Here is a 19,264-nt window from a genome sequence, read left to right on the forward strand (position 1 = left end):
CGGCACAGGCTGAGAGCCCCCCGAGGGCAACAGGGTGCCACCGAGGGGCTTAAAGTGGAGCGTCTGACTGGCTCTGGCTTTTAGGAAGACAAGGCTACAAAACAAAATAGGAACTAACACGATGCTAGGAAAACGGTTATGAGGAGACCTCCCTGGTCCAAGGATGGCCTAGACCCAATAGTTACACTGGCGAGGACAGCAGTGAATGGATTGGGCAGCTTTGTATTTAGAACACAAATCTATGAAACCAGGTGATGAGAAGATAAGGATAAAACATTTCTGACTTAAGAAAATGAGCAGCTGGTGGTCCCAGGTACCAAGAAAAGAAAAACTGGAGAAAGAGTACGTACAGATTAGGGGTGAAGGGTGAGGATGTTTCTAACATACAGAGACGATTATGAGCCACTTAAGTGGAAATGGGGGTTAAGAAACTGGATACACTTGTCCAGAGCTCAGAAGGGCAGATCTGGAGACAAAACTAAAAAAAAAAAAGAAAATTCCCATAACCATTATAGACAACTACTATATTTTTCTCCTTTCCCCCCTTACTTTTAGAAAGTTGTTTTAAACTTTTCACTAAATATCGGAACATAAGAAATGGTTTATGTTCCTCAATAACTTCAGATTTTAGACTGCTTTGAAATATAAAGCAAGTGGGATGATGATACGTTAATCTAGTTTCTCCCACAAACTGAATTTTAGAAAACAGAGTAACATTTAACGGAGCTAGCTTATGGTCACCTACCTGGCCACTTCTCTACTTTAAACAGCTCCTTAGCTGCGGTCCACTGACTACACTGGCCCACAAATGTGCTACATGCGGCCAACACAGTGCTTTTTTTTAAATTTGAGTTTGAGCTAGCTAGTTTCACTTGAAAGCCTGGATTTCTAGTTTTTCTTAAACACACAAACACACATAATCCAGCAAATCTAGGCCACACAGGACGGAAGCACAGATGAACATACTAAACTACACTCTGAGGAAATAATCAGCAAAATCCAGTACAGGGGAGCTGGAAGGAGTGAGACCGCCCTAGATCAAGACAGACTTAAGAGGCATATTAACCTATCATAATGTGAGGACACTATTTAGATTCTGATTTTTAAAAAGTTTAAATCCATTTGTGACCAAAGGAAATTGAACCTGATTTGGTATTTCATGATATTAAACATTATCCTGTTTTCTGTTAAAATGACATAGCTGTTCGGTCACTCAGCGGTGTCTGACTCTTTGCGATCCCATGGACTGCAGCACGTATCTTCACCATCTCCCAGAGCTTGCTCAAACTCGTGTCCATTGAATCAGTGATGCCATCCAACCATCTCATCCTCTGTTGTCCCCTTCTCCTCCTGCCTTCAATCTTTCCTAGTGTCAGCATCTTCTCCAGTAAGTCAGTTCTTCTCATCAAGTGGCCAAAGTGGAGCTTCAGTCTCAGCATCAGTCCCTCCAATGAATATTCAGAATTGATTTCCTTAGGATTGACTGGTTTGATCTCCTTGCAGTCCAAGGGACTCTCAAGAGTCTTCTGAAACACCAGAGTTCAAAAGCATCAATTCTTCGGTGCTCAGCCTTCTTTATGGTCCAAATCTCACATCCATACACGACTACTGGAAAAACCACAGCTTTGACTAGACGGACCTTTGTTGGCAAAGTAATGTCTCTGCTTTTTAATATGCTCTCTAGGTTGGTCATAGCTTTTCTTCCAAGGAGCAAGTGTCTTTCAATTTCATGGCTGCAGTCACTATCTGCAGTGATTTTGGAGCCCAAGAAAAAATCTGTCACTGTTTCCATTTTTTCCACAACTATTTGCCATGAAGTGATGGGACCCGGTGCCATGATCTTAGTTTTTGAACATTGAGTTTTAAGCCAGCTTTTTCACGCTCCTCTTTCACTTTCATCAAGAGGCTCTTTAGTCCCTCTTTGCTTGTGAGCATAAGGGTGTCATCTGACACTGCAGTTATGCTTTTAAGAGTCCCTATTTCTTATAGGTACATACTGAAACATATACTGAAACATTTATGGATTTTAAGGATCAAACAATATGATGACTTTGATTCACTTGAAAATAATATGAGAAGGACAAATGTTGGCACAATATGTAGAAAGCAGAATCCTCACAAATTGCTGGTAGGACTGCAAAATGGTACAGTTGCTTTAGAAAGTACTTTGGCAGTTTCTTTTTTTTTTTTCTTTGGCAGTTTCTTAAAAAGTTAAATATAGATCTACCATTTTAAAAAAAAGTGAAAGTGTTAGCCGCTCAGTGGTGTCTAACTCTTTTGTGACCCCATGGATTGTAGCACGCCAGACTCCTCTGTCCATGGGATTTCCCAGGCAAGAATACTGGAGCAGGTAGCCATTCCCTTCTCCAGGGGATCTTCCCCACCCAAGGATCGAACTCGAATCTCCTGAATTGCAGGCAGATTCTTTACTTTCTGAGCCACCAGGGATGCCCAAAGAATACTGGAACAGGTTGCCATTTCTTCCCACAGGGGATCTTCCCAACCCAGGGATCAAATGCATGTCTCTTGTGTCTCCTGCATTAGTAGGTGGATTCTTTACCATCTGAGCCACCCGGGAAGCTATCTACCATATGACCCAACAATTCTACTCCACTCCTAGCTATCACCCCCAAAATGAAAACATATGTTTCCCAAAGACTCACATGTGAATGTTTGCAGCAATATTACAACAGCCAAAAATAGAAACCCAAACGTCCAAATGTCACTGGTAAATGGCTAAGCATAGGTGATATATTCATACAATGAAAAAGTATTTGACCATTAAAAGGAATGAATTACTAATACACAGTACAACATGGATGAACCTCAATAAAATAAGTAAAAGAAGCCAGACAAAAAGGACCATATACTGTGTGATTCCATTTATATGAAACATCCAGAAAGGGCAAATCTATAGACACAAAGTAGATTAGTGGTTGTCTGGGGTCGGAGGTCAGACTAGGAATTAACTGTAAACCAACAAAAGGGATCTTACATGGGTGATGGAAATGTTCCATGGCTGGATTGTGTAAGAGTTGCATAACTCAGTAAATTTACCAACAATCACTGAACTGTACATTTACAATGTATGAATTTTAATGTATATAAACTTTGCCTCAAGAGTTACCAAAAGTTAAGGAATCTAAAAAACAAAAGACAAGGAATTTGAGAAGACTAGAAGAATAATGGAAAATGTAACATGGAATGAGAAAACTGAATAAAGAATGAAAGGGGGACTTCTCTGGTGACCTGGTGGTTGAAACTCTGCCTTGTGGTGCAGGGGATGTTGGTTCGATCATGGTTAGGGAACTGACACCCCACTTGCTTCAACTAAGACCAGAGGCAGCCACATAAGTAAACACATTAAATAGAAAAAAAAGATTTGTTTTCTAGTTAAAAAATAAAGAATGCAAGTGAGAAGGGATGCATGTGGGGATAGGGCAGAATAAGTCATTGGTTAATGGTTACAGCTACATGGGAATTCATTATACTATTCTGCCTATTTTGGTGTATGGTTGAAATTCTCTCTCTCAATCTCAAGCAAAATAAGACAATCTAACGTTGCTGCTCTGACAGGCTCCCTTCAGGTGACTCCACTTTCTTGGGCAAAATGTCAGACTGTTTAAGACAAGAGAAACAAGTACAGTATTGATTATGAAATGGGCACCAAGTATTTCAGAAAACAAAGATGAAAAACATTAAGCAATGTAGCATAATATGGAGAAATCAATCATCAGAATTACACCAACTCAGGTTGCTTCTCCCATTGAGGGTAGTATACTTTTCCTTCTATATCAACATTGTCAATATTTACCTAATGATGCTGGCTATCTGACATTTTAATTCTAGACATGCCCAAAGCCAAGAGACATGGTTCAGTGTATCCATGGTTCAGTATTAGTTTTGGCTCGAATTTATAAGCTACGAAAACTCAGTTACATGACTTCACCTAAGACTCAAGATTCTAAACTATAAAGTGAAAGAATTTTAGGAGTTCGTCACTTGGAGTCACAGGCCTGGGGACTAAGGCCTATGGATAAGCTTCAGCAGGATTACAAAGCCCTATAAATTCCAAGAAGTTTTGCCCACATTTCTACCTGCATTTTCTGGGAAGAGATTCAATATCTTTCAACATATTCTCAAAAGGAGCCAAGACTCACTTCTCTCCCTGCAGGTGACAACCACTTTAATCAGGATAATTTTTATTTACAAATAACAATATGGGTCTAGACAAGTTTTTTTAATCCAGATTCTGTATTCTTTAAACTCTACAGTCACAAAATACATTGCTTTGTTAATGTACTGGGTTTTAATAAGACAAACTTTCTCACTGCTCAAACCTCACTCTGCTAAGAATACCTTACAGAATGAAAATAATGTACAAGGTTTTGGGTCACAACGATTTATTTTTCCTGGTCTCATATAGTAACCAGCTAAATCGCATGGAGGCATGTTTTGAGTTAAAAAGCAGGATACAAAGGGTTCATTCTAGGCCTATCGTAAATTTCTTCCCTAGACAGACAATGACAGAAGCGAGGGATAAAAAGGGCCTCTAATCAAAAACATATTTTCATTGCTGGGCTTAAATTTCCGGTAATGGATTTCAAGCGAGATTTGAAATTCCTCCTGGAGATGCTCGCTTTGCTCAGGCCAGAGACTGTCAAGCCCACCAGGGAAACTGAGGCAAAGGTTCCGCGCACCTTCCAACCGCCAGGCACCAGGGGGATGGACGAAAGGAGGCGGCGGACGAGTGAAGTCGGGGGTAGAAGTTGGAGATAAGAGGGAAGAGGAAGATCAACTTGCTCTTGGCAAGGAGGTCAGGGAAGCCAACAGGACTGCAAGCACAGCCTCCTGAGAGTCCTTCGGGGTTACGCCGCAGTTCAGCCCCTTCCCCTCTCGAATCTTCCTACCCTTTCCAGACCGACCGAGGACTCCCGCCATTCCCACAGTTCCCAACAGACCCCTCTAGGAGGGAGGCCGCGACTGGGAATAGAGGCGGGAACCCAAACGCTCACAGACAACCCCCCCACCCCCGCTTCCCCTGGGCCAAAAGTTGCCCCTCAGCATCAGGGAGCGGCCTCCGCCTCTGTCCCCCGCCCTGGTCTTGCAGGGCCCTGGTCGCCCTTACCTTGAGTGCCAGGTGGTGGACGCGGCCCAGGCCGGGCTCGGCCAGCAGCTGCAGCAGCCCCAACACTGGGAATAGCCGGAGGCCGGCGGCTAGCCGAGGACTGCGGGAGCCCGAGGGGCCGACGGGCGCCGGGGCGGCCATGTTTGTTCCAGCATCACCAGCTGCTTCCTCTCCCGCCCACTTCCGGGGTTAAGGGGCGGCGGTTGCCGGAAGCGCATGAACGGGTGCTGTCTGCGGCCAGCGGCGAGGAGACTGTGGCCTTTGTCCTGGAGCTTGCGGTCCCGGGAGTGGGGCGGGTACACTTCGGGGCGTTCAGTTGGCCTCTGCTGTGAGGGCTTTTCGGTTTAGCCAGAAGAGGTGCGCCCGCAGTGGGTAGCCTGTGGCGGTTGCCATGGTAACAGTCGCTGGGCTGGACCAACCCCGGCGTTGCCTCCGCCCCGCGGAGCTTTGAAAGGGATCTTGGGCCTGCGCGACCGTCCGCCACCGAGGGACCTGGCGTTCCTGAGCGGGGAATGCCTCCTTGGTGCCTGGCGGTTGATAGGACCGATTTCCCCGAGCAGCCGTGACTCGGTAGAAAAACCAAGTTCGTGGCTTGTCATCAGTCCTTGGGTGTTTTTTTGTTGTTGTTTTTGTTTTTTGAGGCACTTCACACAAATCTTTGATGAGGTAGTTTTAGTAATTTATTGAGCCTTTACAAGGTACTTCTTCCCCAGTGCCTCAGCGGTAAAGAATTCACTTGCGGTGCAGGAGACACAGACTCTGGTTCCATCCCTGGGTTGGGAAGATCCCCTGGAGGAGGAAATGGCAACTCACTCCAGTATTCTTGTCTGGGAAATCCTATGGACAGAAAGGAGCCTGTCCTTGGGGTTGCAAAAGAATCGGACACAACTGAGCGACTAAACAAGGACAACGTTTCAGGCACTTCGTTAAGCCTTTCGGGTGCATTTTTGCATGTAATCCTTGGAACAGTCTGATGAGATAGGAGGTAGGTGTAAGTATTACTTCCCCCCCACCCCCACCCCCCACTTTGCTGGTAAGCAAACTGAAACTCTGAGAGATTGTCATTTGTTCCAGGTTGAAGTGGGAGTCACGTGGAAAATGCTAAATACTGTTATATCGCTTCATGCTATTTCATCCAACCACTAGAGTATGAATCTCTTAATCCTGTGTGGAAACTTTCCTTGCTTCTAATCTTTCGAATTTGTAGAGAGACCTTTAATGAAAGAATTCAGTAGTTTGTTCCCTCCAAATCGCTATTTTTATCATGGAGTTATAAAAAAGATATGCTTATTAAAATTACCAATAGACTAACTAGGTTTATTTAGTTTTTAGGTGTTTTTTTTTGTTTTGCTTTTTTTGGCTTGCCACACAAGGCATGCTCTTTGTGGGCAATCATTTAAACAAAAGAGAAGAAAATAAAAACCACAAGGAATCCCCTAATACTGCACGACTATCAGTGTTTTATGACAGAATCAGATTTCTAATGTTTTTAACTGGAACTAGGAACTGAAGTTAACATGATATATCTAAATGAAAATAAAGTGAATAAAGTGCTGCACTCAGATTAAAAAAAATCAGGAGGGAAAGTACAGAATAGAGGAGTGAGAGTCCCAGATCTTTTAGCTGTGTGATCTCAGTCAAAGTCATGAATCTATGAATTCTTGAAAGTGAAAGTGGCTCACTTGGGTTGTCTGTGGAATTCTCCAGGCCAAAATACTGGAGTGGGTAGCCTTTCCCTTCTCCAGGGGATCTTCCCAAGCCAGGTCTCCTGCATTACAGGCAGGTTCTTAAGGAGCTGAGCCTCAAGGGAAGTCCAAGAATACTGGAATAGGTAGCCTATCCCTTCTCCAGCAGATCTTCCTGACCCAAGAATCCAGCTGGGGTGTCCTGCATTGCTGGCAGGTCAAAAACTAGTACAGGTTCTGTCACACCCTCTGTGAGAACAAAAGTAGGGCACCAAGGTGTACCCAGGAAGATAGAAAGGCAATGTTTACTAGTTGGTGGTTTAACTTCTTTCTCCAACCTTTTATTTTTAGCCATATATTATGAATATGTCATCTTACTTCTTTGAACAAAATTGTCGTCTGATCTTACTACACAATTTTACAGATGAAGAAACTTAGAACAAGAAACTTTATTGTCTTGGAAATCCACAAATGAGATAATAGTTAATCTGTTTATTAAGCAGTTAAGTTTGCCAAATATTCTGCTAAGTACTTTATATGTTGTTGTTGTTCAGTCACTAAGTCATGTCCTACCCTTTGTGATCCCACGGACTGCAGCACACCAGGCTCCTCTGTCCACCACTATCTTCCAGAATTTGCTCAAATTGTGTCAGATGCTGTCTAACACATCTCACCCTCTACTACACCCTTCTCCTTTTGCCTTCAGTCTTCCCCAGCATCAGGGTCTTTGTGCACATTATCTCATTGAAGACCACAAAATCTTTGTATGGTCTGTATTTTTGTTCCTTTCTTAAAGAAAAGACTTGGTTAGAAAAATTTATTCAAGGCTGGTCTGATCATTTATAAATGACTGTCATCCAGGCCTTGCCCACAAAGCCCAACATTTAATCCTTATCCTGCAGTTGTTATAAAAAGTTAATCTCATATGAGGTTGTAAGTGTCCTTAGAAAATCAACAAATCCTTTCACCTTATTAACAGATGTGAAAACAAATCCAAGGAACTCGAAAATGATTTTCTGAGGGTCACACAAGTACTTAGGTAATTTTGGGCAAGCATCCAGGACTGGTCCTCATCTGCTTTAAAACTGGCTCTGTGCTTCTTGTGCCAAACTATACTACACATGGCATTCTGATTATTAAAATTTTATTATTTTTTAAAATTCTTTTAAATTTTCAAAAAATAAAGTCCCAGAATCTGAGTAGCCAGTATCTTATCAAGCAAAATTCAAGAGAAATATTCAGAAAGCATTTTAAAAATCAGCAGTATGAAAGAACATGGAAGAAATAAAAAATAATTGATACTTTCTTTTAGGTAAGAGGAAAAACCAAAGACAGTCAACTGATCCTCATTTCAGTATCAAACTAGTTGTCAAAAGAAATGGGGATTTTTAAGTGCAGTTTCCCTTTTTTTATGGAGGCTTCCTAGGTGGCTGTGTGGTGTAGAATCTACCTGCCAGTGCAGGAGATGCGAATTTGATCCCTGGGTTGGGAAGATCCCCTGGAGGAGGAAATGGCAATCCACTCTTGTATTCTTGCCTGGAGAATCCCATGAACAGAGGAGCCTGGCGGGCTACAGTCCATGAGGTCACGAAGAGTCAGATATGACTGAGCACGCATGCACTTCATTTTTAAAGGCAATCTGCAATGTTTTGGATCCTTATTGTATGCTTTTTAAAGTGAGGTACCATTTTTGAGAACCTCTGGTTTTAAATTTGAAAATAATAGACTTCTAAAAATGGATTGATCAGGAAGAATCTTAATTTTATATTAGAATAACTAGTTGATAAAGTAGGAGACCTTTGTCTTTTAGTCTCTGGAAAACAGTTTTACAAGGGCTCAAAGCTGGGTTTTTATACCTTGCTCCTTTTCACTTGGGAATTATTATGTGACTTTCACAGGGTCACATACCAGTGGCATCTGTCCAGAAGTTTATGAGAAATAACTTCTTCAGGTATTTGAGAACTATATTGTACCAGTCATTAGTTTGCAACTGAGAGATTTGAGCAAACTCCAAGAGTTGGTGAAGGACAGGGAAGCCTGGCATGCTGCAGTCCAGGGGTCGAAGTCAGATACAACTTAGCAACTGAACAACAAAAGAAAGGGAACACAAATTACAAAGAGTTAAAGTGAAGTATGCTTTTGAACTGTATTGTTGGAGAAGACTCTTGAGAGTCTCTTGGACAGCAAGGAGATCCAACCAGTCCATCCTAAAGGAAATCAGTCTTGAATATTCATTGGAAGGACTGATGCTGAAATTGAAACTTCAATACTTTGGCAACCTGATGCGAAGAACTGACTCATTTGAAAAGACCCTGATGCTGGAAAGATTGAAGGTGGGAGAAGGGGACGACAGAGGATGAGAAGGTTGGGTGGCATCACTGACTGAATGGACATGAGTTTGAATAAACTCCAGGAGTTGGTGATGGACAGAGAGGCCTGGCATGTTGCAGTCCATATGGAGTTGCAGAGTCAGACACGACTGAGCAACTGGACTGAACTGAAAGTGAAGGGTGTTTTAAACAGTTACTTCTCAAATTCTGTGAAAATGATATCTTGGCAATTTTACTTAGGCACATAATTTCAGAGTTTCAAGAGCAGATTATTTGCATAATCATGATAATGTAACTGGGAACAAACCTGTTGAGTAACAGAGCAAGTTAGGTTTGCCTCTCCCTGGCAACATTTTCAAAGGGGCATTAAACATTAAGGTACAGACTGAAAAAGCCTTGAGGGGCTGGAAAGACTATCCTAAACCTGACTTTCAGCCTCACCCTCTTAGTCAAGTGGGTCTTATTTTTCTGTTTCCTCTAATATTGCAAGATCTACTGAAGTTTGCCACTAGTAGCAGAATTTGGAGTTTGAATCTAGTGTGATTAATAATGTTTGACATCAGATTAGAAATTTCCAGAGATGTTTAATGTAATTATGGGGTTAATATTCTCCAGTTATGATTGTTGCTTGTCTTTCTTATTGAAAGAGATGACATTTCCGATCAAAGTTCTGTATAAACACAGTATAGGGAACCAGAGGTCAAACTAGAGCTTGGCAATATATTCAGAAGTCAAATGTCACTTTCATTCTTTGATTTGAAATGTCATTTCTTGGGGCTTGGGGGATGCCCACAGACTCTCCTTGCAGAGTCATCTTCTTGGAAAAGCTAGCCCCTGACACATCTTGAATCCTGCAGGTTGGAGAAAAACTTCCAGTCCACTTCTCTTTAATTTGGTGGCACAGTGTGTAACTTGCTCAGCCATGGACAACTGGTTTTTCCTGATTTTATGCACATCTTTATAGACCTACAGGGTAATTCCATTATTGAGTACAAAATTTGGTTGCAGTCTTAAGATTCTACTCACGACAGAATTCTCCTTTTATCCCACTCCAACTTTTTCCACTCCACTGCTTTCTTGGGTCCTTAGTAAGTAGTTTGAATGCTAAACAAATGGAGAATTTTAAGCTGGAAACTGATGGAAGCTATTTTAAAGGGGAAAAAAAAAATCCTGAGAATTTCATTAAGAAGAGTACTTCTATGATAGACAGCCAATCAATGGTAGTTCAGGCAATCTGTTTTGCTGCATCAGGAGTGCTTAAAGGATTGCTTTCCTTGATAGAGGAAGTAAAAATCCTCCAAAAAATAAGAGGAAAGAATAGGGAACCAATACTGTGCCCCCATGTTCTAAGCATTTTACGTGTTTTCTTTCTTTTCATCTTTGCAGTAACTTTTCGAGCAAAGCATTATGTCCATTTTATGGAGGAGGAAACTGAGGCCTAGAGAAGGGAAGTAATTCAACCAAAGCTCTAGAGCTTTCTGTGTGGGGCTATCCACTCTGTGCTCACTGCTAGCTCCCTTCTTTCAGCTTCACAACAACCTTGGAGATCTGTGTTTTAAGTGAAGTTCTGAGAGTTTAAGTAACTTGTCTAAGGCCACATACCTATTAAGTAGTGAAACACTTGGATCCCAATGGAACAATTACAAAACCACTTAGTTTATTAAAAAGCAGAGCGATCACTTTGCTGACAAAGGTCCATATAGTCGAAGCTATGATTTTTCCAGTAGTCATGTACAGATGTGGAAGTTGGACCAGCAGGTTGAGCACCAAAGAACTGATGCTTTTGAACTGTCGTGCTGAAGATCTTGAGAGTCCCTTGGACAGCAGGGAGATCAAACCTAAAGGAAATCAACCCTGAACATTCATTGGAAGGACTAATGCTGAAGCTCCAATACTTTTCCGACTCATTGGAAAAGACCCTGATGCTGGGAAAGATTGAGGGAGGAGGAGAAAGGGGCAACAGAGGATGAGATGGTATCATCAGCTCAATGGATGGCATCATCAACTCAATGGACATGAGTTTGATAATACTCTGGGAGGTAGTCAAGGACAGGGAAGCCTGGCATGCTGAAGTCCATGGGATCGCAAAAGAGTTTGACATGACTTAGTAATGAACAACAAGGAAGCCTTTTAAATAGATTAGATAGTGATATCTCTATATCTAAGCCCCTGAATCAGATGTTTATACTAGTAAGACGAATTGGAGTTGCTGACTCTATTAGAATTGTTTACCTCTAACTCCATGGCAACTATACAGTCTATATTTTCTAGATACCTTATTTCAGTGCTAATAACATCCATGTGATCAGATTATTCAGTGGAAATTTATGTTGTCACCTGCCAAGATCATAACTTTGTAAATCAGTATTCTCCACATGTTCCTAAAAGGTGAAACAGGTGTATATAGCCCAAACCGATCCCCTAGGTAATTTAGAGTCCCTTGGAGAGCAAGGAGATCCAACCAGTCCATGCTAAAGGAAATCAGTCCTGAATATTCATTGGAAGGACTGATGCTGAAGCTGAAACTCCAATACTTTGGCTACCTGATGCGAAGACCTGACTCATTGGAAAAGACTCTGATGCTGGGAAAGATTGAAGGCGGGAGGAGAAGAGGACGACAGAGGATGAAATGGTTAGGTGGCATCACCAACTCAATGGACGTGAGTTTGAGTAAACTATGGGAGTTGGTGATGGACAGAGAGGTCTGGCATGCTGCAGTCCATGGGGTTGCAAGGAGTCGGACACGACTGCGGGACTGAACTGAACTGAACTGAGGTCATTTCAGTATTTACATAGGTGGGGTTTACAATTGTTTAGGCATTAAATCATGTCCCGCTCTCCTGCAGCCCCATGGACTGTAGCCCCCAGGCTTCTCTGTCCATGGGATTTTCCAGGCAGGAATACTGGAATGGGTTGCCATTTCCTCCTCCAGGGGATCTTCCTGACCCAGGGATCAACCCCTGTCTCCTGCACTGGCAAATGGATTCTTTACTACTGAGCCAGTGGGGCAGCCACAGGATTTACAATACCTGTTGTGAAAACTGATTCCTCAGTAGGTCAGTTACTGTGACTTGTTAATAGGGGTTCTGTTAAACTCACTCCCTTTTACTATAAGGGAAACTGAAATGGATTTAGTTCCTCCTAAAAAATACTGTGCTGTATTTAATCTTTTACTTTGCTAGCTTATTTCTTTTTATGCTGAATCCTGTTTGTTTCCATTGCTTTAAAATCAGTGGTGACTTTTTCTTTTATTTCTTGGCAATTCTGATACCTTCAACCCTTTTTTTTCTTCAGTTACCACCAGACTTAATGAAGTTAAAGGTACGTGCAGTGTGGTCTAATTAACCCAGTTCCATACAGTACTGCTGCTGTGGCTTTTAATGGGTTCCTATAACTGTTTCCTGCTTACTCATCTTAAAAGGTTTCCTTTTAATGTGGTCTCTCTCTCTTGCTCTTTGTCCCCTCTTTCTGGTCTTTAGAGCTGCAGGTTGTTTTTCCTCCTGATTAGCATCTTTCACAAGTCACTGTTTTTGAGAAGTCTTCTAGAAGGCAGTCAAGATTGGATCACTGTATTTGAAAAAACAGTAAATCTTGGCAGGAAGAAATTGAGGTGATCTGTGAGGCAGGGTCCTGTTAGATTACCTGCATTTCACTCAGCATTTCCAAATAGCAAACTAAAGTGTGCAGTATTGATCGAGTTTCTGACCTCTCCAACTCAATGAAGCTGTTAATGAATGTACCTTGGGAGCTAAGTGGCTGGCTGTTCTGATGGTTACAGGTCTAGCAAGATTGGAGTACAGAGTTTCCAGACCGGGTAACTGAGAACAAAATATTTAAACACACACTAAAAACAAACTGATGGAAGGAATTCCTTGCTGAAAAAAGACAGACCAAAACAGGTTTGACAGTTTAAATTTATTGTAATCCTGTCCAACAAAGGAAGTAGACTTGGTTTATCTGCAAGAGTAGAACAGCACCCTTGCTCCACCCTGTCTTGGAGAAGAATGATAAGCTGGTTGAGGCTGGGTGTAGTGGGATTAGAGAGACAGGCAGCTGAAGTACTTCTTAAATGGGGCTCATTTTAGGAGTTCACAGATAGCCAGAAAAGTCAGTAGGATTAGCTGAGGAAGAAAGAAAAGTTGGGGGAGAAAGGGTCTAGTGATTGAGAGGAAGAAGTCAGAATCCAAACAGTTAGTTCTCCATTGCTAAGCCTGGGGCTTCCCTGGTGGCTCAGACAGTGAAGAATCTGCCTGCAATGCAGAAGACCCCATGGATCCCTGGGTGGGGAAGATCCCCCGGAGAAGGAAATGGCACCCCACTCCAGTATTCTTGCCTGGAGAATTCCACGGACAAAGGAACCTGGTGGGCCACAGTCCATGGGGTCGCAAAGAGTGGGACACGACTGAACAACACACACACACAATCCCGGGATGTTATTTGTGTATACTCAGGGAGTGCAGGGGAAAAGGAGTCCGTATCTACTTAAAAATTAGTTAGTTTACCAACCACTGGCCGGGTAACAGGTGGTCGTCTCCTCTCGCTGAGCTGAGTAGTTAGTTACTGCCTCCCTTTGGCGGCAGGTGGGGGAGAGAGCTCTGAGCTTCTACAGAGGTGGAGGCCTTGTCCTAGGCCACCCAGCTAGTGAGTGCGGGTGGTGGGACTGGAGACAGAAACGCGGATCTGTGGACCCAGCGCCTTTGCTTTTTTCACCCACTACGCGGCAACGTGATTTCAACGTCTGAGAGTTTCTTGGCCGAACAAGTCGGAAATCACCGGTTTCAGAGATTAGAAATCACCGGTTGTGAGCCCCTGGACTCCTTTCCCCAGCCACTCTGCTAGGTCGCTCTCGGCCTCCGAGTCCTTCTGTGTGCAGTACACAGACAGCCCCGCACCTGGCCCCACGCCCACCGCGCAAGGCTGTGAAAGCCGCTCGGGCCTCCGAGGCTCCCCGGGCGGTGGGGGGAAAGACCCGCTCGAGCGAGCTCCGACGGCTGAGCAACGAAAAGCATGGTCCTTAAATTCAAAGCGGCGCTCGGCGCAGGGGAGCAACCTCAGGCCTCGGCAGAGCCCCCGTAATAACAGGGGCCGGCTCCGTTCGGAGGCGAGTGGTTTGTCCCTAAAAGCAGAGTGTGGCTGCTAATAAGAAAAAAAAAAAAAGATCGGCAGCGGGGAAGCTGGCGGATCCAAGTCCCACCAGGGCCCCCTGCTTTCTGCAAGTCCTTCCGGACCCCCGGGCCACGCGGGCGGGGGGCCGGGGCGGGGGGCGGAGGGCGCCCGGGGGGAAGTTGGGCTGAGGGCGGGGCGCGCGCGTGCGCGAGCTGTCAGTCCGGCCCCGCCCCCGGCGCGCAGCCCCGCCCCGCCCCCGCCCCTCGCTCTCGGGTGTGGGGCGGGCGGGCGCTGCGGCGACCGCGGCTGCTGCTTCCTCGGGCCATTTTGCCGAGGAGCGACCGGGGAGGAGGAGCGCCGCGGAGACCCTAGGCGAGGAGCAGTGAGCCGGAGGAGGCGGCGGCCGCACGGGGCACTGACTTTCCTCGATCGCGGGGATCTCCCGGGGAGACGGGATCGCCGGGGAGGGGGACCGGAGAGCCGCGCCCCGCCGCGCGGCGCGCCCCTTCCCGCCCCCTGCACCATGAGCTGGGGCATCGAGCTCTGGGTGAGTGAGGGGCCGGGCCCGCTAGGATGCAGGGAGGTGGGGGAAAGGTGCCTGGCGCGCCTGGGCTGGGGGACACGGGCCGGGCTGCCCCCGGTGGGCGAGATGGGGGGCCGGTCGGTGGTCTTGGCGGCCCTGGCGGGAGGTGCAGGTCCGGATGCCTCTCGTTGGCCTCGGCTTGAGCGGGAGGTGCGCGCCAGATTCGCCCTCCCGAGGTGAGGGGGCGCTGGAGTGAACCGCCACCCCCCCCCCCCCCGGCGGCCAGAGCAGGGGCCGCTGGTGTGGGTCCCCCCAGCGGCCCGAGCGCGGGGCGCAGATCTGGGTCCCCGCACCTCCCGATCAGAGGCGCGGGCGGGACCCCTCTTCTTAGCGCGGCGGGCCGACTCAGTGGGGGCGTGGAAGGCCGGGGATTTTCAGGGCTGCGTTAGGTATTCGGCGCCCAGACCCGCCGTCCTCTGCGCTCTGTCCAAGGAGGTGCGGGTGGGTCGGGCGCTCTCCCGGGGGGCGGGGCGGCCCTGGCGGGGCCGCGTCCCAGGGCTTGGATTTGGGGTTGCAGGGGTGAGTGAGATCTGGTGTCTTCCCTCTAGTGGCGAGGACGTTTGCCCTGTGGTGGTTTGGGGTGCGCTTGTGATTCTCCCAGGGGCAACTTAGATCTTGGATTTGATGTGGGGATTGCGGCGTTCGGCCTGGAGGGGAGAGCAGTAGGAGTTAGAGGGACGCCTTGTGTTGCCGCCTGCGGAAGAGACATTAGCGGGGTCAGTTTTGTATCTTTTAACCGCTGGGAGGAAAGAGTCTGAAATGCGGTAGGGAGCGCCCCGCCGGGATGTTTAACGCGGGGCGCGGATAGATAAACAAGCGGCGTGGTGTCTGCAAGCTCCTCTCTCCCCGGACCCGGATGCCAAGGCGATGCACTGGCGGTCCTGGGGAGGAGAGGCTGTGGCTTGTGGACTGGGGCTTGTTTTCCTCTGGATTCCTTGCTTCCTCTGGATTTCTAAGGAGATCTCTGGGCAAGCGATGGGCAGAGCGGAGTGCAGAGGAAGAAGGAGATGAAATCTCAATTATTGCACCGAGACGTCCTCAAGATGAGACATTTCCCAGGAGGAACTCGAAAGTGCCTCCTTTCGGAATTCCATTTGTAAAGGGTGTGGAGAAGAAAGTGTGGGATGGTGGTTGCTATCTGAGTGGAGGCCAAGAAATCTCACGTCAAAATAAAAGAAGGTTAGAGCAGCTATAGAAACAGAGGGCATCCTCCCTTAATTAATTTTTTTTTTGCTTTAATTGTTTTTACATAACCACTTCTTAGGCTCAGAAGCAGCTACTGTTATTGATACCAAAATTCTGAAGGTAGTAGTTCCCTTAAATGATAATTCATTTTGTAAACATCCTCTGTCTAAAAGGATCTCAAATTTTTGACTGATGTTTACAAATATTCATTCTTAAAGTAGCAGATGGTCCTAAGTATTTATACACAGCCAGTTAGGCAGAGTCTACCATTTTAAGTGTTGGATTTCATTCCTCTTCCATTCCTTCTGCACTCCCTTTGCCTCTTTTTACCCTATCTGGGGGAACGAATCAGAATAAATTTTTATCAACAGAATAGAAATTTTGGCACAATTTTTATTTTCACTTGTTCAAACAAGAGAAGGGGTTTATTGGGAGGGGGGAATACAATATATTTCCAAGTGAAATAGGCTGTAGTTTAGGGATTGAACACCATGGTGGCCATTTCATGGTGATGTTGGTGAATGTTACAGAAGGTGATCCAGAAAGGGATGGGCAGAGGGATAGTAGTTATGAGGAACCACCAGCTAAAATAGCCTCAATCCCCTGTGTTATTCTGTGCACTTCTTTTGGCAGGTGGAGGGTGGAAAGGAAGGCAAAGACAAGTTGTTGAAAATCAGTAGGAATTGGAATATATACAAGTAAAAGGAAACCTTAGATTTGCTTCAAAAGAGTTTGGGGTGGTAGTGGATGGGAATGTGGATGAAATGAAATTGCTGAAGAGCTGGTCGGGTGAGGGGTACAGGAGCGCTTGTGATACTAGGCTTTCTACTCTCTAGGATTGAAATTTCCTACAGTGAAAATAATTGGAAAAGATTTTTAAGGGGGAAGGTGTGTAAAATACTTGAAATTTTTTCTCACTTGTTAAGGTTTACGAGAAAGAGCTAGTTATCTGTTGTTTCTAGGAAGGACCTGTCCATGAAGAGTTAAAAAAAGAAAAGAAAAAGGCATGCTACTACAGTATCGCCCTTTGCCCTTGAGTGACTTAGAGGTTAATAGAGGGAAAAGAATGGAACTTGTAATTTGTACTAAGAGAAGTGCAAAATCTGAGTTTAAATTCCAAGAAGCATAAGGGCACCAAAATGTCTGTTTTCAGTTGCCTCATTTCATTAAAATTTGAGATTAAAAAAGAAAAAAACAAAAAGAAGAAAAATGTGAGATTAAAAAATGAAGAATTCTGAAAAAAAAATGAAGAATTCTGAAAAATGAACCTCCAGTTCTCTGGTGGTTAGCGACTCCGTGGTGTGGTGCGTGGGGCCGCCTGACAGAGCCCTGATTGAGGGTTTTCCCTGAATGGTGGCTGTGGGATCTTGCACAGGGGTAATGAGATAATGACGGGGCACTCAAGCCTAACTTGGCAGAATGATGCTTCTAGATGGAGAGAGATGGAGCTCTGGTTTGGATGGCCATGAGTTCTTTGCGACAGGTCTTTGCAGCTTTCACAGACCTTCGCAAACGCCATCAGGTTTTACACACGTTTTAGGACGCTGGTCCACGTCCCTGTAGGCTTTTCAAAAGGACACATTTCTAACGTGTACTTTACATTAAAGTTCTGTTCTTAGCCACATCCTGCTTTGTAGAAAGTAAAACCGTTCTCTTCTCTTTTTTCTTTTAACCTCTTCATCGGCATAAATTTTAATATTCCTGATTGTGAGAAATCAGGAAATGTCAGGAAGTTCTCATGCAATCATAAAAATGAACTCAAAACCCATAATTTGTAATAACTTTACTAGGTTGTGTGAAAATTGGGGCTTTCTATTTTATATCAGTAGGTCGTAACAAAGTATAAAATGGCTTATTTGAAGTGATGGGGTCATTACAGAGTACTGAGCAGATGGGAATAGAATGTAAAAGAGTGGCTATATCAGTTTATATATGTGTGACAGATTCACTTTGCTGCACAGCAGACCCTAACACAATATTGTAAATCAACTGTACTCCAATAAAAATTAACTTAAAAATTAAAAAATAAAGTAGGATATAGCAAAATTATTTCTGTATATCTCTTCCTAATTTGCATTTTAGTCAATTTTTAACTTTTTTATTGAACAGCTACTGTATGTAAGACTGATAGGAGCCTGTTGTTTCACTTTATATACTTTGAAGGGAATCTGCCTATTTCAGTGAAAGCATGTAAAATCGGGTTTAACTCTAGCCTACAACCTCAAAGTCCAAAAAGAGATTTGTTTCCAAGATTAACCAAAATGCATTTACTCAAGACTTTGTTTAAAAGGTCATGTTAAGAGGCTATCTAGTTTGTACTGACTTGAAGTTGTTTCTGGTCATTGGAGAAATGGCAAAGCAAGAATTTCTTTTGAATTTTTTGGGGTTTTGTGTCTGCATATTAAAAAGAAGTAAGGCATTATTGAAGTGTCAGCTCAACTTTTTCTAAGATTGATCATTAATGTGAAGTAAAAATAAATCCGTTGGAAATTTTAACCTGCCTTATAATGGTCTATTCTTTGTGGCTAATAAATTACTAAGTGATAGAATCTACTTTTATCTCCTAGTGGAAATGGCAACCCACTCCAGTGTTCTTGCCTGGAGAATCCCAGGGACATCGGAGCCTTGGTGGGCTGCCGTCTATGGGGTCGCACAGAGTCGGACACGATTGAAATGACTTAGCAGCAGCAGCAGCAGCAGTCCTCTCTGCTGTCTTTATTTTTCCTTTGATGCTAATAAGAAATGGAACAGCCCAAAATAATAACAAGAAAGTAGAGACCCGAATCATACATATTGGTTAACATATTATTATGTTAAGCCACCTGTGTTGATGGTACTTACTTTTTTAAAAAACCTGTTGTTTTTAGGACAGTGCCAGGTGTATCATGTTTTCCACAATTTGTTGGCTATAGTGACATTGATTGTGGTGGTCACTTTTAAGAGGCAGCAGTGAAAGTTGGCAACCAACTGGATCAGGAACAATGCCTGCCTCACAGTAGTAATTCAAGAAATAACTTATTGAATAAATGAGTGGATCCTTTTTTTTTCTTTTTGTTTTAATATTTGCTATTTTAAAGTAATGGCAGGGTAGTTTTAATGCCTTTCTTCACTTTGGCAGTGTAAAGATTAAAAAAAAAAAAAATCCAGGCATCTTTTTGTAAAAAATAGACTATTTAAAAATTTTTTGATACATATTTATTTGCTTATTTATTTGGCTGTGCCGGGTCTTAGCTGCGGGTTGCACTCT

General features: G+C 44.2%; 3 protein-coding genes across 11 annotated transcripts in view; 2 read left to right on the plus strand and 1 right to left on the minus strand.

The window, feature by feature from the left end:
* The window catches only part of GPR107 (G protein-coupled receptor 107), a 51,671-nt gene extending 46,370 nt beyond the window's left edge, over nt 1-5,301 (minus strand). Inside the window, exon 1 of the mRNA XM_065928248.1 lies at nt 5,129-5,301. Coding sequence (XP_065784320.1) covers nt 5,129-5,269 — 141 coding nt within the window. The 5' untranslated portion in view covers nt 5,270-5,301. The remainder of the gene's footprint in view (nt 1-5,128) is intronic.
* C3H9orf78 (chromosome 3 C9orf78 homolog) overlaps nt 1-19,264 on the plus strand; it is a 416,805-nt gene that overhangs the window by 212,425 nt on the left and 185,116 nt on the right. The window lies entirely within an intron of this gene.
* FNBP1 (formin binding protein 1) overlaps nt 14,513-19,264 on the plus strand; it is a 133,861-nt gene continuing 129,109 nt past the window's right edge. For 8 of the 9 annotated variants that reach the window (XM_065928251.1, XM_065928249.1, XM_065928250.1 and 5 more), the window contains exon 1: nt 14,513-14,796. In XM_065928251.1, coding sequence (XP_065784323.1) covers nt 14,773-14,796 — 24 coding nt within the window. In that variant the 5' untranslated portion in view covers nt 14,513-14,772. The remainder of the gene's footprint in view (nt 14,797-19,264) is intronic. The other variant, XM_065928253.1, reaches the window with a different exon arrangement.

This window comes from Muntiacus reevesi, chromosome 3 (assembly GCF_963930625.1).
Source record: "Muntiacus reevesi chromosome 3, mMunRee1.1, whole genome shotgun sequence".
Classification (NCBI taxonomy): Eukaryota; Metazoa; Chordata; class Mammalia; order Artiodactyla; family Cervidae; genus Muntiacus; species Muntiacus reevesi.